Below are 24,634 nucleotides of genomic sequence, written 5' to 3' on the forward strand. Positions count from 1 at the left end.
ATCGACACATAAAATTAAAGCCTATTTTAGTATATTTCAAAAAAATATTAGACAAAAATTATTAGGCAAAAAAAAATGGATTTTGATTTCGTAATTATATAATAATTATATAATAAGTTATACAATAAGTATTAGTTTTTTATAGCTTACATGGTTTCGGGACCAAGGATGCTATGTATTTTTTTATTTTTTCTTGAAGGCTGAAAGCTTCCATTACATATCCAAAAATTTTAGATGTGTTATTTTTCGTTTTTAAGTTTTGATTTTTCAAAGTTAACATATTTCAGTCTTCGTTCAATATTTCTACGCGACTAGAATTCAATTGATTGGCAAATGTGTTATTTTTTTCAAGAAAGGCTAGCCTTTTTGGTTAATTGACTTTAATTTGATATATCGATCATCTGAATAGGTCCAGTAGTTAAAAAGTAATAAATATTTGAACAAAGTCATTTTTGGAAAAACGATTGAAATGATTTTTTGGACCATCGGGTAACTTTGAAAAATCATAACTCAAAAACAGAAAAACGCCTCTCTGGTTTCGGCATATGTAAGGTGAAAAATCCTCAGCTTTTCAGAAAAAAAATAAAATAATATTGCGCCCTCGGTCCCGAGACTATGAAAACAATAAAAAACGAATACAATCGATAATAACGGGAACAGAATTCGAATTTTCTGAAGGTGTAGTATTTTTCTAAAAAGACGTGATTTGTGATTTAATTAATTAATTTGATATGTCGATCATCTGAATCAGTCTAGAAGTTCAAAAGTTATGAATTTTAAAAAAAAAGTCATTTTTGGAAAAAAGAGGAAAAAGTTGATTTTTCGAACAACCCTAAAATGGAAATGGTCACCCTACTGAAAAAATAAAAAAAACATGCGAATGCGATAAAGAACAAAACTACCGCATGGAATGGCTTTTTCATATCCATATTGATGAGCTTTTGAAGAAAAAAACTTTGCTATTTTGTGATGGCAGCCATTTTAGATTTATTTTTTTCACAAAAAACTGTGTTCTAGTACTACGTCACGGTTCTTCCATGAACCACGGTTCTTTTTTGAACCGAGGCTCTTTTTTGAACCGAGACTCTTTTGGAACGCGGCTCTTTTGGGCTTTTTTGAACCTCGACTCTTTTTTGAACCGAGGCTCTTTTTTGAACTGCAGTTTTTTTTTTGAGTCGAGACTATTTTCAACCGTGGCTCTTATTGGAACAGAGGCTCTTTTTCGAGCCGAGACTCTTGAACCGCGGTGGTTTTTTGATCCGTGGCTCTTTTTTGAACCGTGGTTCATTTGTAAAGAACCGTGGATCGTACGCTCGTTCTGACGAACCAGCTCAAATGAACGGCTCGTGATCGTTCGCCCACCTCTAGTTGGGACTGATGCTTTCGAACCATCTGGCGTTTAGTTCAGAGGAACATGGGCTGGAAAAATTGATGTTGACTTATACAAAAGTTAATACTTCTTGGTTCAACGCAGCAACTCCTGCCGTTACATTTCACTAATAGAAAAAGGTACTGGGATGACCTTACGTGACAAGCAAATCACTCGGCTTATTCCACTGATTCTACTTCATCGATATGGGAGTTTGTGGACTCAATGTGTTCTGATTTGACGGGATATCCATCGATCGCTAGATTATTTCTCACATCAGCTAACGATTCCCCGACATACTCAAAATATTTCGGACCAGTTATTACAAAATAATATCAGTCACTTATCAGAATCGGTTAGAAATTCATGTAAAAAAATTGTTCCTGAGCAACAGCAAATCACAGAATACAGTTGACGGTGTATTCCCCTCAATTGGTTCGGAATGGTAATGTTTTGTTCAAGGTATTGCTTGAATGTATTATTCCATGGAGGCGGCATGAATCTGAACTGGAGAATAAGTGCACCAAGAAGATTGTTTTAAGAATGCTTATTCGGGAAATGAGTGTTCAATACAAATGGAAGCATTTTTTATCAGAAAAGCACAAAGAATTTTATATAACCTGCGAACAGTGACATGCTGCAACGTGGAATGAAGGAAATTCACAAGCTTTGCGGAGGGGTTTAATGTATATGTTTCGTTTCTTGATAACCTGCTATCCAGGGAATATCATACCGAGATATGTATCAGTTTTGTGAAAAAACCAACCGAAAGTAGTTTTGTAGTGCTTCCCAAATTAGCAATATAGTTTAGAAATGGGAAAAAATATTCTCAGATTATGGCATTTATTCATTTCTCCAATACAAAATAAACTTTTAACTAAAATTAGACAATCTCAAAAATATATCCTTCATTTATTTTGATCTTTTTCATTTTAATTATCATCATTTTCCCGGATATAATTAGCAACGCCAACGCCATGATACTAATGTAAGGCACCATGGTTTTGATGGCTGTGTTTGGGAAACCGTAAATCGGGCCAATCAAAACGGGGCAGTCGGGGCGTTTAGATAGCGCTTGACATTTTACAGTTATTCAATTGCCTATATCAGGAAAATAACATTTTATAAATTGTGATAGATGCGTAGAAATGTTTCCTATCAATTGATGCAAACGTCTTTTCGATCTACACTCGACAAAAAAAAATAGAGGAACAGAGTGCGAAGTCAGAAATTTCAAGTCATTTTTGACATGCTTTAACTTTGTGAAAAATCAACGCATATCAATGCACATCATTTTTGAAGCTACAACTTTCAGGTATTAGAATATTTTACGTACATATTTTTATATTGGTGTGTGTAGGTTAGGGTGCCAATGAAAATGGTCATCTCTAATTTCAAACTCCATAAAAAATGTTCACCACCTCGAAAAAACACCCTATGCCAAATATCAGCTCAATCGGACTTAAGGGAGAGTGGCGCAAGGCGGTCAAAGTTTGAGTTTTTTGAAAATCGAAAAATCACCCAAGGAAATCGGGGTTTTTTTATGCCAAAAGTCTTAAAATTGCGTGAAACTTCGAGAACTAGTGTCATCTCGAAAATTTTTTTTTGTCAAAAATCGACACTATGGGACTTAGTTTTTTCTCGGAATACGAGACGAAACGTCTGGTTTTGAGTGCCAATAAAAATAGTTATCTTGATTTTCAATTCGGAACTTGTTGCGAAATGTTGATTTGCAGGTAATATACCCTATGCAAAATATTAGCTCATTCGAGCATTTTTAAAACGAAAAATCACCGAAATTCGGGGTTTAAAAAAAATTAGTGATGCCAAATGTCTTAAAATCGATCGATCGTGAGTTCAAAACTCAGGGCCCTCATTGACCATCTTTGTGTTGTTACAGAATAGCTACGTCCACGCAACAATCATCAGCGATGGAGATCGATCCACGGTCGAAATAAGATCGATTCATCCATATAACTGCTCTGCTCTGCAAGACACATCGGGCTGCTGTTCTATAAATAACTCAACAATGATCAATCAACTGTCTCCGCTGTCCGGTCTAACTGGATAATGGAAGAACAGATAGAAAACTCTTACGCCTAAATGGCTATTGTGTGAATGTACCATATGTAATGGTATAGAAGGAATACTGGCGAATGGCAACTGTGTGTAATGTGCTAATTATAGATATGATAATCATGTGATATGTACACGATTAAAATTCGGCTCTGTTACAGCTAAAATGCTAATGAGCCTCAAATAAATAAATGGGATAAAAAAAATGTCTTAAAATTGCATTACTCGTCGAGATTTACTGTTACCTCGAAAAAAAATTATTAAAAAAAATGTTTTTACGATAACTGTAAATCTCGACGTGTCATACAATTTTAAAACATTTGGCATCGAACAAATTTTTGAAAACACCGATTTCCGGTGATTTTTTGGTTTTCAAAAAAATCAAATTTTAACGTCTGCAACCCTAATAAATGAGGGTTCAATTGAGATAATATTTTGCATAGGGTATATTACCATGTAAATCAACATTTCGCATTAAGTTCCGAATGGAAAATCGAGATAACTATTTTTATTGGCACTTAAAATCAGACGTTTCGTCTCGTATTCCGAGAAAAAACCAAGTCCCAGAGTGTCGATTTTTGACAAAAAAAAAATTTCGAGATGACACTAGATCTCGAAGTTTCATGCAATTTTAAGACATTTGGCATCAAAATTTTTTTTTCGGAAACCCCGATTTCCTTTACTCCCCCTTTGGTTGATTTTTCGGTTTTCGAAAAACTCAAACTTTGACCGCTTTGCGCCACTCTCCCTTAAGTCCGATTGAGCTGATGTTTGGCATAGGGTGTTTATTCGAGGTGGTGAACATTTTGTATAGGGTAACTTTTTGAAATGTTAGGGTCGATTTTTTCCCATACATTCATTGGCACCCTAATGCCCATCACTTCGAAGCTACAGCTTTCAGGTATTAGAATATTTTACGTACATATTTTATATTGGTGTGTGTAGGTTAGGGTGTCAATGAAAATGGTCATCTCGAATTTCAAAAAGTTACTGCATGAAAAAATGTTCACCACCTCGAAAAAACACCCTATGCATAACATCAGCTGAATCGGACTTAAGGGAGAGTGGCGCAAAGCGGTCAAAGTTTGATTTTTTTGAAAATCGAAAAATCACCCAGGGGGGAAGGAAATCAGGCGTTTCGATTTTTTTTTCATGCTAAATGTCTTAAAATAGCATGAAACGTCGAGATATACTGTCATCTCGAAATTTTTTTTCGTGAAAAATCGGTATTCTGGGACTTTGTTTTTTTTTCGGAATACGAAACGAAAAGTATGGTTTTGGATGCCAATAAAAATAGTTATCTTGATTTTTCATTCGGAACTTGCTACGAAATGTTGATTTGCACGATAATATACCCTATGCAAAATATTAGCTCATTCGGACTTCATTCACTGGTGTCACAAACGTTAAAATTAAAGTTTTTTTGAAAAACGAAAAATCACCGAAAAACGAGGTTTTTAAAAAAAAATTGATGCGAATAGTCTTAAAATTGCATTACTCTTGGTTATCTTGGATTTTTTTTCAAAAAAAAAAGTTTTTTTAAACTGTTAGTTGGTCGTTTTTCCAGCTGAGAAATCGATTTTTGACAAAAAAATTAAAAAAAAAGAATTCTCGGAAACCCCGGTTTTCTTTATTCCCGCCTTAGGTGATTTTTCGATTTTCAAAAAACTCAAACTTTGACCGCTTTGCGCCACTCTCCCTTAAGTCCGATTGAGCTGAAATTTGGCATAGGGTGTTTTTTCGAGGTGGTGAACATTTTGTATAGGGTAACTTTTTGAAATTTTAGGGTCGATTTTTTTACCCATGCATTCATTGGCAACCTAGTGTAGGTGTAGTGGGCAACAATATCGGAAAGAAATGAAAAACCGTTTTTTTCTGTTTTTTCAAAAATTTTCTGAATTTTTTTCTAACCAACTCAACAGTAAATCCAATCAACTTGATTAACCAGATTTCATTTCGTTCCTAGAACCTGTAGTTCCTGTAGGACCTTCCCATATAGAGATATTTCAGTTTGAATGAAAAATTACCCCTTCGTCTTTGATGATGAATAATTCCATAACAAACCATCGCACTGCAAATCGAAAGGCAGTTTTGAAAACTTGAATGAATTCTGTACAAGAATAATTTGTTACTTTGACGAAAAAAAGTTATTTAAATTTTTTGCAGCGATTTCAAAAGTGCCAAAACAGGTGTTTTATAGTGCATTACGAAATCCACTGTAATTCTGCAAATATCGCAGTAACTACCAATGTCTGCAGGCAAATTTTTAGCCTAGTGTATTCTCTAAACATCTGTGAACGTTTCATGTTGATACGTTCACCCGTTTTTTTCTAGACGATTCTGCAAAGGTACGAGGATTGCAAGGAGTGATGATACTCACACGTGTACATACGCATTCTCACACATACACATACTTTTCACCCCCCACACTCATAAAGACGAAAGTTACGAATCGTTCATTCTGAGAATCGCGTAGAATTTTGTACTTCTGGTCAGTGTTTGGATTTCGATCAAAATCGAATGATAAACAATGTGTCATGCAAGTAACCTCTCACGAACATATAACCAAATATGAGAGAATCATTCAGATACTTGTATGAATGACAGTAATCACTTGTGTAACATTACATGATTAAACCAAGAGAGGAACGAATACTGTTGTTCGCATATTCGAGCTGTATCAAACATCGCAAACCATTTTCGAAGCCTGCATACAAGTTCGAACTGCATATATCGTCCCGCTCTACTATAGCGAAACCCACTGCACAGACAAGTACTAAGCAATAAATGATACAAGAAAAATTACGTCATCATTCGGTCGCCATTTGCGGAGAGCAACGAATGGGAAAAGAGAGCGGAGTTGCTAGTAAAACTATGCGGTCTACATGAATATACATATTTCAAGGGATAGTGGCGTTAAAAATGGTAAATATAATCTGACTATCCTTCCCTTAGCCTCTATCGAGTTAAATAATCATATAGTTTGCACTCTCTGAAACTTTAAAATCAGGATCTGCTACAGTAGCTGAATATGAATCATTCGCTTTGCGTAGTCCGTACGATCCTGCTGTTTCATGATGCATGGAGAGGTCGATATGCATATGTTAAAGGCAAAGAAGAAAATAAACTTTCTGCACCGAAAGCGTATATGATGGTTCTGCTTGCGTGTCGGTGTATCATGAAGTGCGAAACGATGCAGAGTTGTCTCATTCTCTTTTGTGTCGTGATTTGCAGTGCGTAACAACAAAAGGATGCCGCTGGGGAAAATGATTTGTGTATGATCATATTTGAACGAACGAAACCGATTTTTTCAGTGAATGGATCATTTGGCAAACACTGCTTCTGATACGATTTGCGATTAAATGTTCATCTAATTTACTCCAAACTTTGAAAAATCGGCTAGAAAAAAAACGGCTGAACGTATCAATATGAAACGTTCACAGATGTTTAGGGGATACACTAGGCTAAAAATTTTCCTGCAACCATTTGAACTTACTGCGATATTTGCAGAATTACAGTGGATTTCGTAAAGCACTATAAAACAACTGTTTTGGCACTTTTTTTAAATCGATGCAAAAAATTTAGATAACTGTTTTTCGTCAAAGTAACGAATGATCCTTGCGCAGAATTTATTCGAGTTTTCAAAACTGCCTTTCGATTTGCAGTGCGATGGTTTGTTATGGAATTATTCATCATCAAAGACGAAGGGGTAATTTTTCATTCAAACTGAAATATCTCTGTATGGAAAGGTCCTACAGGAACGTTCTAGGAACGAAATGAAAGCTGGTTGATCAAGTTGATTGGATTTACTGTTGAGTTGGTTAGAAAAAAATTCTGTTAGTCCAGAATACTCTTGAAAAAACAAGCAAAAATCGATTTTTCATTTCTTCTCGATATTGTTGCCTACTACACCTACACACACCAAGATAAAAAATGTACGTAAAATATTCTAATACTTAAAAGCTGTAGCTTCAAAATGATGTACATTCAATCGATATGCGTTGATTTTTCACGAAGCTATAGCATGTTATAAATAATTTAAAATTTCCGACTTCGCACTCTGTTTCTCTAATTTTTTTGTCGAGTGTATTAAGAAATGTACGAGTTATAAGCATTCGAAATGTTGAATTTATTCCTGCTTGTTTAGTGTAAAAGTTTTCATTTTACCCCCCATATTTCCTGGTTAAACGTTGTTCGACGTCAAAACATACACATTTACATGTTTGTAACTCATTGTTATTGTTATTTTTTTTTATTTCAGACCTGTTCGGCGCGCTATAGAACTAGTCATGCTACTGAAAGCCCTATCAGCGTTCTTCATTCTCGTGTACATCCATATCCACTTCTCCCAGACGCCCACCACCTGTCTTGAGCATGTGAAAAACGATTGGCCACGCGATGGTATTCTCCGGTAAGTGTCCTCCCACTAGAATAAATGTGACAACTTCACGTTGATGCTTATTTCTCTGCTCAATTCAGCGTCGAAATAATCCGCCACAGTTCCAGCGTCGTTGAAGTGAAACAGAAAGAGGCTGACCTGGACGAAACGGAGGTGAACATGCTGCGAAACATTCACAAAAACGGGATGATCAGTATCGATCCCTCGACAACGTTGCCACACGAGCAGGAGCAAAACCAGAACCCGGAGCTGCAGCTGCAGAGTTACGCCAACAGTAGCCCGTGGTTTCAGCAGCAGCCGCAGCAGTTGTCTTCGCCGCAAACGAGCGCTGGCTTCGGGCGGGAACGGATGACCAAGGAGATGTTTCCGTCCTCCGCATCCAGAGCGAACGAGTTCCGAGGTCGTAGTGATCGTGATGTGCGGAAAATCGAGGTCAATATGCCTATCGAGAGTACACAGTTTCTGGGAGAGCAGGCCCGGATGAATTTGGCTCTAGATGAACCACTTTCGGAGAAGCAGCGGCTGCAAAAAGAGTACGGTGATAGTGTCATGGTGTATACAAACGAGACTATTATGAAGAATATCGCGGCGATGAAAGAGGAAGTACCCGGAACGGAGCTGAGGACCGATGTGCCAGAGATGGAGAAGTTGAAGAATGCACGTGAGTATTTCTTGAACCCATCAATCTAAGATTGAATTTCCAACAACAATGTACGTGTTACCCTCAGTAAGACTGGATGTTATTATTTTCGACCTAATCGAATTGCTACAAGCTAGGTTCGATATTGAAAGTAAAACCGTTAATACCACCGCGTCAAGAGTGCTCCTCCCGTGGCCGAGTGGTTAGCGTCCTACACTATCATGCCGGGGGTTCGGGTTCGATTCCCGTTCTGGCCGGGGGATTTTTCATCAAAGAAAATTCTTCCGGGTTGCACTGTGGTCACGCGTATTCCAGAGCTTGCCACTCCAGAGTGCATTTAAGGCGTGTGATTCGGCATAGAAATCTCAACCAAGTATTACTAATAAAAATGACACAAGTAATGCTACGTTGAGAAGGCAAAAGTTCCACTGGAACGTTAGTGCCATTCAAGAAGAAGAACCACCGCGTCAATTTCTTAAATCTCGAATTAGGAATTTTGATTTGTGTTATATTTTTTTATACGCAATCCCACAGCTATAGTCGCATTGAAAGAATCCTGGTTTTACGATTGTGATATTCGAAACTGAAAAGTTTCATAGATTTTCTTTTGCGATATATTTGTTTCTCAAAAGTGATATGGCAAGATAGATGATCTCGACGTTTTAACGAAGACGATGTTGTTGATTATACCTAACCTGTTGTGATTCCTCCAGATGTTTTCAGCTCAGGTGAGGACGGTTTTCAACAACATTCACTGTGTTTCCGCAATGGGAATTCATTTATCTAAAATGATTTTTCTACCCATTACAATGCTTGAGAAATAAAACTTCTTCCGAAGCTTTGTGTAATATTTACAGTTATGTGATTCAAAAAAGGGCGAAAACCATTGCGAAAACTATGAGTCGTACCGAAATTAGAGATGAACAAATCAGCTCATCATGGTGAGCGGCTCAAAGCCGTTCAGCTCATACAAGTGAGCTGATCCTTTGGGACAGCTCTTCAGCTCAGTTGAATTTTGTGGTTGTTTACACAAGTGTATCTGGTGGAACTACCATGGGACGGTTCCCGGAACAAATCCAGAAAACCATACTTTCTTTCTATCTTTTCCTTCTTTTTCTGTTGTCAGTAGTTTTCCTCCACTGAAAACTTTGCCCCCCCTCCCCCCAAACAACGAAATGCAAAATATGCGAAATAATCGCTGAAATTGAACAAAATATCTGTTCACCCCTCCTAGAATATGTGAACAGTCGTCCAAACTGATGATTTGTCCAACATATCAGATAGAATAAACTGAATTTCACGAGAAATTCCTTAGATAACATTCGCACAGAACTACGGCCGAATGGCTGCCAAGAGAGCTATTTTTGTTTTTTTTTATATTTTGACATGCGACAGCTCCACTGGAGTACAAGGTGACTAAAAAAAATGAAATTCTTCAAACATAAGATGACTATCAATACGGTGTCAATAGTCAATAGTTATACTACCAAACAAGCAGGTTACCGCTCGTGATCACTTACCCCCCACAACCCCCACTCTTTTTTATTTACGAAAAATCTTTAAATTGCAATATCTAAAATATGCATTTTCAATTTTTTTAAAAAATTTTTCACATAAAATAGAAGTCACGTAGAAAATTTAAAAAAATATTCCAAGATTGTGAAACTGTTTTTGACGAACTTTGTGAAACATGAGCACAGTGTTTGCCAAATGATCCACTCATTGAAAAAATCGCTTTCGTTCGTTCAAATATGATCTTTCAGGAAACATTTCTCCCAGCGGTATTCTATTGTTGTTATGTGCTGCAAATCACGATACAAAAGAGAACGAGACAACTCTGCGTCGGCTCGCACTTCATTGCACACCAGCATGCAAGCAAAGCTATCATATACGCTTTCGGTGCAGAAAGCTTATTTTCTTCTTTGCATCTAACATATGCATACCGACCTCTCCATGCATCATGAAACAGCAGGATCGTACGGACAACGCAAAGCGAAAGATTCACATTCAGCTAATGTAGCAGATCCTGATTTTTAAGTCTCAGAGAGTGCAAACTATATGATTATTTAGCTCGAGAGAGGCTAAGGGAAGGGTAGTCAGATTATATTTTCCATTTTTAACGCCTCTATCCCTTGAAATGTGTATATTCATATAGACCGCATAGTTTTACTAGCAACACCGCTCTCTTTCCCCATTTGTTGCTCTCCGCAAATGGTGACCGAATGATGACGTAATTTTTCTTGTATCATTTATTGCTTTGCACTTGCCTGTGCAGTGGGTTTCGCTATAGTAGAGCGGGACGATATATGCGGTTCAAACTTGTATGCAGGCTTCGAAAATGGTATGCGATGTTTGATACAGATCGGATATGCAATCAACAGTCTTCTTTCCTCTCTCAGTTTAATCACTAAATATTACACAAGTGATTACTGACATTCATACAAGTATCTGAATGATCCTCTCATATTTGGTTATATGTTCGTGAGAGGTTACTTGCATGACACATTGTGTATCATTCGATTTCAATTCAAAAAAAATATTAAGCGCATATTTTAGATATTGCAAATTGAAGTTTTTCTCGTAAATAAATAAAAGAATACTATTTTTTCTCAGTGTATGTTTTTTCACATCAACATCAATACTCTATAACTTTTTCTAAGACGCTATTTCGGTACGACTCTATCGATAACGATATAAACTATCAATAATTTCTCTTACTAAAATCAATACGCTGTATGAAAAGTTACACTTGAGTCAAAATATTCCCAATTGCTGTGGAAAACTCATATTTCCTCCAACACAAACTAAATACAAGCTTTCATTCGAATCAAAAATACATGTTTTTAAAATATGCATTTTTAAGACGATTTCATAAAAGAAAAATAATTTTCACGTCGGATAGTAGCCCCAAGCCCAGATTGATTTTTCTTGATGACAATGCCCCGACGCGTCGAGTAAGAGAGCTCAGAGAAACGATTTAGCTACTCAGTTCATTTACCGCATACGGCTTATTCATAGGTTTTGGCTCCTTTCGATTACCATTGGACACGCCCTCGGTGAAAAACACTTTGGTTTGGGATTCTAGTGTAGACGCATGAATTTCCGACGTTTTTTCGAGCTCCGAAAAAATAAAACAAAGAATATTTTAACTATTCATTATATCATTATTTGTTCATCCATCTTTAAATAATAAAACAAAAACTGAACGGAAAAAAATATTTATAATTAAAATAGTTTAAAAAAAAGTTGTACCATGGCGTACACGATTCCAGCCCTTCTGGATATCGGAAACAAAAAATCGAACAGAATCTGAATCAGTAAAGGTGCCGCTATCGTATGAAACTCGGATAAGTCGAAAACATTAGAAAAACGCGTTTGAAGTTCTGTGTCATGGTGATACTAAATTAGATACCGCATCACTAGAATGATTATAATTCGGTAAATAATGGCTTTGAATGAACAATATCTCAAAATATTCCAATAAACGTGTAATTTTAATGAAAATATCCATATGCATGCACTTGGTAGGTAGAAGAGCTTCCCTCTTCGCTAAGAATTTATTTTGGTGAACATCACGGATGATTTAAACCCATAGTTGCTGTATTACTCGCGAGGTTTTCATCACTTTCCATCTTACCATTAATTTTTTCAGTCTGGTCCGAGGAGCAATACATCGTCGAATACTCGCTCGAGTACGGTTTCCTGCGCCTGTCGGCCGCCGCCCGCCAGCGGCTGAACATTCCGGTCCACGTAGTAACGCTGGATCCCTCGGTGAACAAGTGCTTCGGTGATTCGTTCAGCCGGCTTATCTTGAGAGAATTTCTCGGCTACGATGATATTCTGATGGCTTCGGTGAAGGTTCTGGCCGAACAGGAGGACAACAAGGGGTACCTCCGCAATGTGATCACCGGCGAGCACTATCGCTTCGTTTCGATGTGGTGGATGTCACGCAGTTCCTACTTTGCGCCGTTCTTCATCATGATCCTGTTTGTAAGTTGACACGCATTATTTTATTTTTATGATTTCATTTTTTTTCATTCAAACTTTGCACAACTCTTTTTATCTAAGCATAACTTATTTGATATAGAACTACTTTTTTAAATTATCGCTTGCATTAACCATCTATTCTATTCGCAGACTATTTCAATTTCGATGTTGCTGCGGTATTCCCATCATCAAATCTTCGTATTCATCGGTAAGTATCAACAAAGCCCAGAAAAGCAAACCCTACACAGCAGGGCCTTACAATTTCACCTCAATTAAGATACCATCACGTACTAATGAGCCTATCGCCTTTCAATTTGCTGCAAACTCATGCAGGCTGAAAATAGTGTTCTCTCTCTATCTCTCTCTCTCAATAATGAGAATATCACTTCACCTCTGAACAGCCTTGTTTCGTTTCACGTTCATTTGTTTCGTTCTTCACACTGAAGCGAAATTATCAAATCGTCATAAAGAAAATGAAAGTGTCTTACATTCGAATGAAAATTTCGGTAGAGCTTGAACGGTATTCAGAAAGTAATGAAAATGACGATGTAAAAGAATGTGCAGTATGCCAGCAGCGGTAATCAGTTACCGGCACTGGTTGTAAGACTAATATGCACTCTGGAGGCGAATGAACTGCAAAGTTTAAAGCCTCTTAAAAACAAAGAAACATAATATGCACTTACGCAGTGGGAGAAATTCCTATAAGCGCAACTAGGTTTTTTAAACATTTTATTTTAAATAGTACTAAGCATCATGAAGTTCTCGTAAATGTATTCGTGTAGTGAATATAATGTTTTCGCTACCATTAGTTGTTCTATACATTTTTGGAATAAGATTTTTTATGTTTTGGAGTGAAATTCCTATACGCGCAGTTCACATCTTAGTATTTACCCAACCTTAATGACAATCTCTTGACCACCTGTCAAATCATTATGATGAGGTTGTATGTGTGGACACTCATGCCATAATCAGATTGGCGGTGTACCGTTTCGGACGATTTTTAAGCACGATGCCGAAAGGATATTCTCAAACGAAACGGAGCGGAATTTGATCTGAAGGATATCGGCTTAAGCAACCAGGCGATAGCGAAGAGGATCAACAGGGGAGAAACAGTGGTAAGTGGTAATTGTTTTTCAAGAATAGCCCCAAATACGGTATACGGAAGAAAAACAAATGCAACTCCAAAATTTCAAACCGGAATCGCATCATACAGCCTGAAGAGACTGGAAAGCTCAGTATCTCGGGAATAAAGCAGGAAACTTGACCTTCCCACATCGAAATGACGTGCAACAATTTCGACAAGAATGAATTCGGAAACCTATTTGGAGCAGGCTGGACAGTGGAACGAAGACGTAATAGACGGCAGTCTCCCCTTCCAACAAGATAATGCGCCCATTCGCGTCAGAAAGATGTCTTTGTCATGGTTTCCCGAGAGAAACATTCAGGTTATTGTCTGGCCACGAACTGCCCGGACTTAAACCCTAACAGATCGTGAGCTGCAGGCATGTGTTAGAGATGAGTGGCATGAAATTCCACAAAGAAACGTTGATTTTTTTCCCTGTTGGATGTGCGTCCATTATTTTGAACTAGTGTGATATACCCCTTTTTTATATTCTTCAAGGTTATCTACTACTTATTGATGAAGGAGTAGACTGAAAGCTATAGCGAGATAGGTGGCATTCAGGAATAATCTGTTTGATAAAGTTTTTAATCTTTATCGGCGACGCAGACCAAATTTCCTTGGGCTCCAAAATAGCTTTATCAAGGTATTGAAGTCTGCGTTTTGTTAGAGCTCCGCAGTTACAGAGCAAATGTTCCGAGGTTTCGCTTTCGGCATCACAAAAACGACAAATATTATTTGGTGCTAAACCTATGTTTTTAAGATGGTATACTCGGACAGTGTCCTCTTACAAGACCAGTGAATGTGCTGAAGTCTTTATTATTAAGGCTTAGCAGCTGATGAGTAATTTTAATACTCGGCGTAATACATTTTTTCTCCTGTTTTGCAGTCATTCAATTGACTGTCACTTCCCGGACTTCCCATTTCTTCAGCTCACTTTTCAGCACACAGTCAGAAAGTTCACAGAATGGTTCTGGACCAGTGAATGGTGAGTTTGAGCCGTTCCTGGCAAGTTCATCTGCTCGCTCGATGCCTTCTAAACCGCAATGGCAAGGAATCCAGTACAATTGTCCCGAACTTATCTGACATAATTGCCGTAAAAGGGAATTGATAATCTACGATAACACCTACATATTTCACTGAAACGCTGCTTTTTATTCCCTCTCCCCCAAGATGTAAAGAGTGCAGATGCAGTTTTTTTCTTTTTGGTGAAAGGAATAATTTTTGTTTTTGAGGGATTTATGCTCAGACCTTCTGTGATACACCAAGGTTGTGCAAAGTTTAAAGTTTTGCATTCTGCTCGATAATACGTCGTCGAACTTGCCACGTACCATTATGACTAGATCATCGGCAAAGCCCACAACCTCGAATTCTTTTATCTCTAAACATATCAGAAGGTCAACTACAAGTGACCAAAGGAGAGGTGATAGAACCCCTCCTTGTGGGCAACCTTTCGTTGCGATCACAGATGTCGACGACCCGCCCAGCTCCGAGGTGATTCGTCTATGTGTGAGCAAGCCCTGGATCCATTGGACTATGCAGTTATCGAAGTGTCTTTTTCTCATAGCTAGCGCCATTGATAGATAAGAAGCATTATCAAAGGCACCTTCGATGTCAAGAAACGCGCATAGAGCGGTTTCTTTTGACGAGAGAGATTTTTAAATTTTTGTTACAAGCGTGTGTAGCGCTGTTACTGTGGATTTGCCTGATTGGTAGGCAAACTGGTATTTAGATATTTTAGATTTGGACATGAATACAGACTTTATGTATTCATATAATACTTTTTCCATAGTTTTCAGCAGTATTGATGATAAACTAATTGGTATGAATGCCTTTGGGAGTGATTTGTCACGTTTCCCCGCTTTTGGAATGAAAACTTCTTTAACAAGTCTCCATATCGAAGTAATGTGCTCTAGTATCAGGCTTGCCTTAAAAATCTCGATTAGAGGTGGAATTAGTTTTGATTCTCCGTTTTGAATCAGGGCTGGAAAATCCCATCTGCATCTGCAGATTTGTAAGGTAGAAAGGATCTCACTGCATTTACTACTCTGGCCCTCGTGAAGACTAACCCAGCAACTATGTTAGCGACATCCTTTGCACTTTCAGGTCCTATGAGGTACCTTCCAGAGCACTATGTGTCGCCATTATAGCCAGTATTTGTATTCGAGTGGATAGATGTAGATCCCGGAAAGTGAGTCTTCATCAGTAAGTCTAGTACTTCTGAGGGAGTTTTTGTAAACGAATCGTCGTCCTTTTCAAGGGAACCTAGCCCGTTCGAGTGGTCTTTTGCCAGAGTCTTATTGAGTCTAGCAACGATTGGAGTATTTTTAATGCTTTCGCAGTTATATTATATATATTTTCGTTTGGATCGTCTCAGTTCTCTGCTGTACTCAGTTAGAGTGCTTTTGTATTGAGACCAGTCTGAAGTAATTTTTGCTCTGTTGAACAGTGTTCGCGCTGTTTTGCGAAGCCGTTCAAGCCTTTTATTCCACCAAGTAACGTTTCTTGTTGAAGAAACTCTTCTTAGTGGGCAATTGCTGTTGTAGGCAGAGACTAATTCTTTGAATTCTTCGTTTAATTCTTTGAAGCTGCTTCAAGCTGCTGAATCGATCTTATTTTTGAGTTTAGAATTTTTGACTCGAGTTCAAGGGAATACCGATCCCAGTTGGTTGTTTTTTGGGATCTCGGTATTCTCTCTGAACTGTCATGCCACCATCCCATTCAAAAATAATGTGTCTATGATCATACAAAGACGCCTCTTCGGAAACGTACCAGTTATGAATCTTGTCAAGAGTAACCGGGCTACACAGCGTTAGGTCTAAGACTTCTTGTCTGATTGCGTTTATGAATGTTGGTTCATTTCCTTTGATAGCGATATCTGTGTTGTTTGACGAGAGAAATTCTAAAAGACACTCACCTCGGTAGTTAATGTCGGTACTTGCCCACATTGTGTGATGAGCGTTGGCATCACATCCGATGATGAAGTCCGTGTTGATTTCCCTCAGTAGTTAACAAACGCCGCTACCTCTCGTGGGAACGTCGCCAGGAAAGTAAGTCGACGCAATTACGATGTCGGATCTTCCTTTGGCGGTTGGTACTTTCACTCTGATTGCGACGATGTCCCTTTGAATGAACTCTGTAATAGGAAAGCATTGTATGTTTGCATTTACTTAGACAGCAGCTCTTGGGGAGTCATGTTTGTCATCGTAGAACAACTTATATGAACCTGTTTGAATACCTAGTATTCTTCCTTTGTGAATCCAAGGCTCTTGGATAAGAGCTAGATCCACAGCGTCTTTTGTAAACCTCCTGGATAACACGCTCGACGCTGCTTTAGCGTGATGGAGGTTTATTTGCAAAACTTTAGTGTTCTGCATTGGGTTGGGTTGACCGATCCGGGGGTTTGTTTGGGAGAATCGGGATCCCCTTTGTTTTATTGAAATTATGGTCTGGTTTTTTGCTTGTTCCAGCGTCCATGTTTGTTTTGGATCTGGCGTGATGATGGGTTTGAAGAAACTCACCTTTTTCATTTGACGTAGTTGAAGTTCCTACCCTTTTTGCGATAGCTGTTGAGTTTCAGATTGTCAAGTTTCTTGTTTTTCGGAGAAACTTCACGAGGAAACTTCGGTTTACCAGATCCCTGCTGACGACTTTTTGAACATTTTGTGGCTCCACATGTTTGGAGTCACTGGGCTCTGAAGACTTCAGATTACCTGGGTTTCTGGAATTATGAGATTTCTCGTTTCTTGGCACCAAATCTCCTTCGAGCACACTGGGGTTTTTTGAGTTGTGGTTAGGCGCTGCTTTGGATTTGTTTTCCTCAGCTTAGTTTCGCCAAATCGGAAGTTTATTTTGAAGTTGTTACTAACAAGTTGACGCATTGAAGCTTCGCCGACTGTTAGCGTCCAATCCGCGTGGATTTCATTGGGATTGGACCTCTTTAGTATACAGGGTGGCCACCCATCCGCGAAAAGCGGGAAATGCGGGATAAAAGTCAAAATACATCGGGAAAAAGTCGGGAATTGTTCCACGAAGTCGGGTTTTTTTTTTTGCGCAGTCGGCTCTAATAAGTTACTGCTTGTGTTTTAGCGCATTACGACTTTCTAAGCAGTGTGAATCTTTGTTTTTAAAAAAATCCTGTCGGCGAGGTAAGGAAACAAGAGATAAATAAGCTTAAGGAAAGGCATCCAAACTTTAAACGGAGTTTTGCATTAGTTTTCCGATCAAAGATGTATGAGATTGTCGCATGGAATATAGGCTGCTATATAGGCTGCTGGAACTAAAATTGATTTTTTGTGTTACGGCAGCATCGACAGTTAATTAGTTTTTGCTTGAATGTCAGACAGAGGCACCGATGGTTCCTTTGCTTTTCAATGACCTAACGGGACTTGTGAAGTGTTATGGAGAAAATTATGAAATCCGAACGACTGAAAGTGAAATCTAAATCACCTCACAGAAACCATTCTACTGCTACCTGGAAGTATTAAAATTGGATTTGCAACGAAATCCGCAATCAACAAGCAATGAATTCAGCAAAATTTCCGACGAAGGTGTCCTAATATTTCGAACCAGCTATCGTGAGTTCTACTGTGGATTTTTAAAAAAATTGTTCATACAATCCCCTTTGCCATATCGCACTCGTTACCTAACGTGTATTAACCCGGATGTGATTTTCAACTTTCCGGATATAGCGAAGAAACGGACAGAGTTATGCTTGGAAGTATTCGTCGATAAACAACATTTGCCCGGCGTTTGTGCAGATAAAATAAAGAAGGAGTATGGACAATTGTGTCCAACAAAGATCAAAGATTATCGCTCAGTCGCAGAAGGAACTACCAATTATGACCTTGTTTGTGAAAAAAGTTCTGAACCTATCGCATGGCAATGCATCATTGGAGAGAGAGGATTTTCTTCGAAAAGCACGAACGAGGCTAGAAACTCGAAGATGTTGGTTGACACCCAGAGATATGCAGATGCTGGTCATTTCCGTTCAAGGGGTTAAGTAAAAGCCTGAACAAATCTGAAATATCTTACTGAATCATATTATGAGCTTTACAAACATCATTGCATAATTTTTGTTTATTTTGATTGTTCAAGCATGCGGATGAGATTTGATTTAAGTAACTTATTTACTTATCTTGTTTTATAGCGCTTCAGATCCCAGGTGCATATAATCCAGAAACAATCTCGTCCGTATCTCCTGAATCCTACATCCAACCCAAAATATGTTGCTTAGAAATTCACCGTCCATTTTTTTTGTGACATGCGATCATGCGAAATATTTTCGCAATTCGACCTTCAAAAACTAATTTTCAACTAACGATCCAATATTATCAAATTTTCATTTTTGAGAGTCGGGAATTTTGTGAAATCCTGCGCGAAAAAGTCGGGAAAAATGCGGGAATTCAAAAATGGAAATTGAGTACTGTATACGTCATTTATCGGTGGAGAGCTTTTCGTTTTGGCTCTCAATGAGGCTTTTGAGTCTCTCGTCGCTGTATGTTGCACTTTGTGGAAAAAAGGCATGAAGGCATATGCTATCTTCTAGGGTTATCATGGGAACCACTTTCTTCAACCATTCCAAAGTTTGATGGTCTTTACAGGAAAGGATTAGATAACCCGACTTATACGAGCAGTTGAAAAACTTGGGTTTCACCGGGTCATTTCTTTGTTGCTCTATTGCAGTGAGTAGAGCATTCTGAATGGAATCTAGCTGAGCTGTAGTCAGTTCAGTGTTGGCATAATTCTCCGGGAGAATTCTAACTTTGATCTGCTCTAAGGCTTCTTTGAAGGAGAAGAAACGTTGATAATGTGATTGATTCAATGCCAAATGATTCTGAAAAATGGAAAACCAATCAAATATTAAATTTAGCGGTTCTTTGTTTGAATCTATTTTTGAGAATAAAATATGAAGTGCGCTTATAAGAGTTTCTACTCCGAAAATGTGTTTTAACAATTTAAAACAACCGTTGACAGTTGGACTGGGACATTCAATATTGAAATTTACTTGATATTCAAAGCTCTTATAGGGGCATTCTAAAAATCTAATTTATAACACTCAAACAGTTGAAATATATGGGTGCGCTTATAGGAATTTCACGCACTGTATTCCTCTTTTGGTCCACTTTTTTTTGAAAGACGGTCCGGGATAATTCAGTTTGAGGAAAATAAAATCGAATGGAACCTTCAATTGAAAGCAACAATCATATTTTATCATTGGAAACTAACTAAAATTGAAATATAGTCCATTCAAATGATAATTAATAGAGCCCATTCGAGCAGCTTCGGTCGTCAAGTGAAAGCGTTTGCTTTCAAAGTCAAAGGAAAGGACAGCAGAATAGAACAAAATTGAAGAATCACATTCAGTATGCATATTGAATATACACAATTGAAATTGACTCTGGCTGAAGAGAAAGGAAGAAGTAACAAAGAAACATTTTCATCTTTTAGTTTTGAAATTGTCAAGCCCTGCTATACAGGCATGAATGTTGTGAATTTGACACACTTCCCGCACGCAGAGTATCGCCAATTCCAGTGCTTCGGGATTCGACGAAGGTCCTCCATAACAAAATTTGGGTCGGTGTTGTTTGTCATTTCCCAGGAGTCTCTCTCTGTCGGCACGTTTGGTGCGAACTCAATTAGCCTTTTCAAAGCTCTCCGCTGTTTTCATCATCGTGAGACCGCGCTTAGCAGCTCTAGATTGCTTTAAAAGCACGCAGCATAACGTTGGCGGCATGCCTCACCGAGAAATGGGGGAGGCAATCACAATAAACCCATGCGAGCGCGGCAACAAGTGTGTTCCATGACTGGGGTGATTATTGTCACACGTTCTAGTCTTATCTTTATTGGGGGGGGCTGTGGATGCTCATTTTAGCACGAACGTCGTGATCTGTTTTGCGTGTTTTTTCTACTGCTGAACACCACCACCACCATCTGTGTCTGTGGAAAAACATCGCAAATTTGAACGTTTCCCTTCGTTAGGCCGTGTTTTCCGCCACACGGAGTTCTGGTGACACACAAAAAGAAACGAAGTGTATAATCTCAAATACCCCATCGACTGGAAGACGGATAACGCCAAAAAAACACCGTCGCCACATAGAGGCAGTCACAGAATGAAATCAGCAGCGTAAAATCACAGAACGCACGGGACGAATGTGCTCAATCTTGTTTACATTATCCGGCAGGACGCCCGGAGGAAACCAGATTACTAGACTTTCCGAGTTTGCTCTTCTTCATCATTATCAGTGCCGCGGTTGGGAGGATGATGTGGGTGGGGATGGGGGGCAGTGTTGTGTTAGTTTGGCTGGGTTTGTGTGACGTGGATGGATCACCAGGATCAAATCAAAAGTGTTTCTCTTTATTTATTTGTTCGCCTGCTGTGTGTTGCCTTTCCGTAGATACCGGAGAATCCGTACACGGGTGGAGCCCACGGGCGTCGCACTGGTTGCTTCCGAGCTGCTGCAGTGTGTGTGTTATTTTGTCATCCCCCTGGCGTGTCTCGTCACCTCGGTGATGAACTTATGTGTTATTGTTCTATTATTGCTTGTGTGGTCCCACATTGTCCGGATTGCTTGCGGTTTTTTCGTGTTGCTATTTTTTTTTATCTCGCAACTAGTCTCTAGGGAAAGGTACTCAAATTAGAACCCGTGGACAGCCGTTTCTTGTTGAGTTCTTTTACTGCATCTTGTTCATCCATAGTTCCTTTAATTTGACACAGTATGGTGAGATAATGTGTTGTTTAATCCATATGAGAATGTAATAAATTTTTATCACTATTTCACTATTTTTTCATCAATGGTTCCAAAAGCATCCTCTCTAAAGAAATAATCAACGAATTATACTATATAACACCTTTTTCAGATCAGCAAACCAAAATCCGAACTGGATCGACTGTGTAGTGGCGGTAGAAGCGAAATCAACCGTATCAAAATTTGACCCTCAGTTTTCAAACGAAGAACACAGGTCTCACCCCAGTAAAACACCTTCACACAAATTAATAAACCCAAAAACGCTTCTAAATTCACGCAACGATCTATCCCGGTTATGAATTATAACAATCAGTTCATTTTTTTTCGTTTCGGATATTACTTCAGATTGAATTGTTTTCGAGTTTTCGTGACCCTTAAAAGAGCCGTGGTGGAAAACTCGTTTGCTGCTGCTGGGGTCATTCTTCGCCACTCCTCCTCTAGATGCGAATTACTTCCCTGTAAGAAAAAGTATTACACGTTATCACTTTCGCAGTGAAGTGGCGAACTTTATGCATACTGATTGGCAGAAAAATCACACAGGGGTGGGGCTTGTGACGAGATGTTTCGCTTCTCTTCAGGGTTCCATTGTATCGAGCAAAACCGTTGTATGTGACAATAGAATTAGGAAAGACTGCTGTCTGCTCGCTAGCTTGTGCGTACGAACGGGCGTGATGAATTATAGAGGCTTTGAACTTTTCAGTTCATTCGCCCCTAAAACTTGTGTTGGCTTCGTTTTCTTATTGCTCTTAGTCCTCTTGGATAGAATGATATGTACGTTGGATAACTACGTTTGTTTTCGCAGTAGTATATATGTTTTCAAACTGCACTTCGCTGTTACTCTAGTCCAGGGCTTGGAAATATTGGGCTTGTTAAGTAGTATTGAAAATATATTTTAACGCGTTTATTTTGCTTGTCGATGCTGTTGTCATTCATTCGACGGCAAACAAATTTACAACTGTGTTGATATTCATTCTGTGCTATCTGAGCTTTTCTTAAAGCTCGAGTCATGAGCATTCTGTGACTGTTCATTTTCAATATCCCTATATGTGTGTGATTTTCTCATTGAGTCATTCATTGAGTGCCTTGCTTATTCAGTCATTTTTGAAGTTACTCCGAAAGGGCAACGCAAATCGGTGGCGCAAGCGGAAATGCCAACAAAAAAGGAAGATCTGCATGTACACACACAGCTAAGGATTGCATAGGCTTGGACGGCGAGGAGGCATTCTGTAGAATCGATCGAATCCTGTAGCACAGTTTGATCCATTTGCAAAAGGAAGCTCGAAATATTCCCATTGTGGTCGTGTCTTGGACACCACCATTTTATGCTCGTCTGTTCGGAATTTGACTCAAAAATTAAATGTTTGAAATTTGAATCAAGACGGTATTTTTTTACATCGGAATAGGAGTCTTTAGACGAATTTCTGATAAGTGGAATTGGAATTGCATATTCACTATGTATAATGAAAGCATTTTAACTGAGACGGAAACCTTGCATGCTTGAACAATTTCATTTCTTGTCACTATTATGAGTATTATGTACTTCGTTATCTTCCTCAACGAATTTCTCCGTTTCGTCAGTGTCCGAGAACGATGCTGATAGTGAAAGAACTGGTATTTTAATATCAATGAATGACAAAACTAGGGATATTTTCTTTTGCTCACATTCCGTGAACGCAGAAGAGAACGAAAAAGAGAATGAACAAAACTGCATGAATCAACTGTGAGCTAGCTAGCTAGCTGTGATTGTGAGGTTTGGAGTTGGTTCATTTTCGGTATCCCGAATGCAATAGTATAATGATCGAATGTGGTCGGAAATTCTGCTGAAAAGATTGATGTTATACAGATATTTCCAAGCACTACTCTAGTCGCCACTTTTGGTCGGGTTGAGGAGGATAAATTGAACCAATCAAAACGTGGAAATTGGCGGGTTTAGTAATGCTTGATATTTTACAATTATTCAATTGTTTTTCTAAAAAAATGTGATTTTCTTTATTGTGGTTGATGCGTAGAAATATTTCTAATCAATTGATGCAAACATCTTTGCGATATATTAAGAACCGGTCCAGTAATAACCGTTCGAAATGTTTCATTATTTCCTATATGTTCAGTGTTTAGATTTTCATTCTACCCCCATATATTCCTGTTAGTCCCCTTTATTCCGTACGGCGAATGACATGAGATCACTGCTAAGTTTGTCACCAGGTGAGATTTGAAGCCGTGTCCTCATATGTTATTGAATATGTTATTGACTTGGATATTGGAATTGAAAAGTAAGAAAGTAAGGTGGCTTCCAAAACAAAGCAAGAAACTTTGCTATCTCTACGTAAAAAATGTTTTGTCTCTATAACAAAAGAATAGAAATCAAAAATTGTGTGCGTCCTTATTTTTATTTCCATAAATTGCAGGTGCTGTGCAATCACATTATTTGCTTGCACCACGGTGCGGATGCGAACGATTGCCACAGAAAAGAAGAAAGAGCAAAAAAGAAAGAAGAAAGAGCAAAAAAGAAAGAAGAAAGAGCAAAAAGAAATAGAGGAAGTAAAAAAAAGCAAAAGAAAAAGAAAGGAAGAGCAAAAAAAGAGGGAAAAGCATATAAGGAAAAAGCAAAAAAAAAAAAGAGAAAAGTTCAATAACTCTGTCATTGCTGGAATTCGAACATATGCGCAGAAGTTTCTTTTTCATCAAATATGACCCTCTATCACTTCCTGAAATAATTAGGATTTTTTATATTAGAAAGGTATTTTATGACTTTAAGGAGATGAATCAAAAAATTAATTCTTCTTTTGTAATCAAATAACGAAAAATATCTGTATAAAAGACAAATAAAAAAAATTGTTTTGACTCAATATGTACAGGATTCGATTATATACAGTGAAAAGAAATCGAAGACTGTATAAAATCGAGTCCGCGCTGTATGATATTTCTTCTTTTCTTTTTTTTTTGCTTTTTCCCTCTTTTTTTGCTCTTCCTTTCTTTTTCTTTTGCTTTTTTTTACTTCCTCTATTTCTTTTCGCTCTTTCTTCTATCTTTTTTGCTCTTTCTTCTTTCCTGTGCCAATCGTTCGCATCCGCACCGTGGTGCAAGCAAATAATGTGATTGCACAGCACCTGCAATTTATGAAAATGAAAATAAGGGCGCACACAATTTTGGATTTCTATTCTTTTGTTATAGAGGCAAAACATTTTTTACGTAGAGATAGCAAAGTTTCTCGCTTTGTTTTGGAAGCCACCTTACTTTCTTACTTTTCAGTTCCATATGAGGACATGACTTCAAATCTTCGCGTCTTCAACTAAAA

The 24,634-nt window shown here is 38.2% G+C and overlaps 1 protein-coding gene across 2 annotated transcripts in view; it reads left to right on the forward strand.

Annotated features, from left to right (window-relative positions):
• Nucleotides 1-24,634, forward strand: part of LOC129765310 (uncharacterized) — a 225,315-nt gene that overhangs the window by 7,736 nt on the left and 192,945 nt on the right. For both annotated transcript variants that reach the window (XM_055765484.1, XM_055765483.1), the window contains exons 4-7: nt 7,707-7,856; nt 7,925-8,505; nt 12,137-12,474; nt 12,622-12,679. In XM_055765484.1, the coding sequence (XP_055621459.1) occupies nt 7,707-7,856; nt 7,925-8,505; nt 12,137-12,474; nt 12,622-12,679 (1,127 nt within the window). The remainder of the gene's footprint in view (nt 1-7,706; nt 7,857-7,924; nt 8,506-12,136; nt 12,475-12,621; nt 12,680-24,634) is intronic.

Source organism: Toxorhynchites rutilus, chromosome 2, assembly GCF_029784135.1.
Source record: "Toxorhynchites rutilus septentrionalis strain SRP chromosome 2, ASM2978413v1, whole genome shotgun sequence".
Classification (NCBI taxonomy): domain Eukaryota; kingdom Metazoa; phylum Arthropoda; class Insecta; order Diptera; family Culicidae; genus Toxorhynchites; species Toxorhynchites rutilus.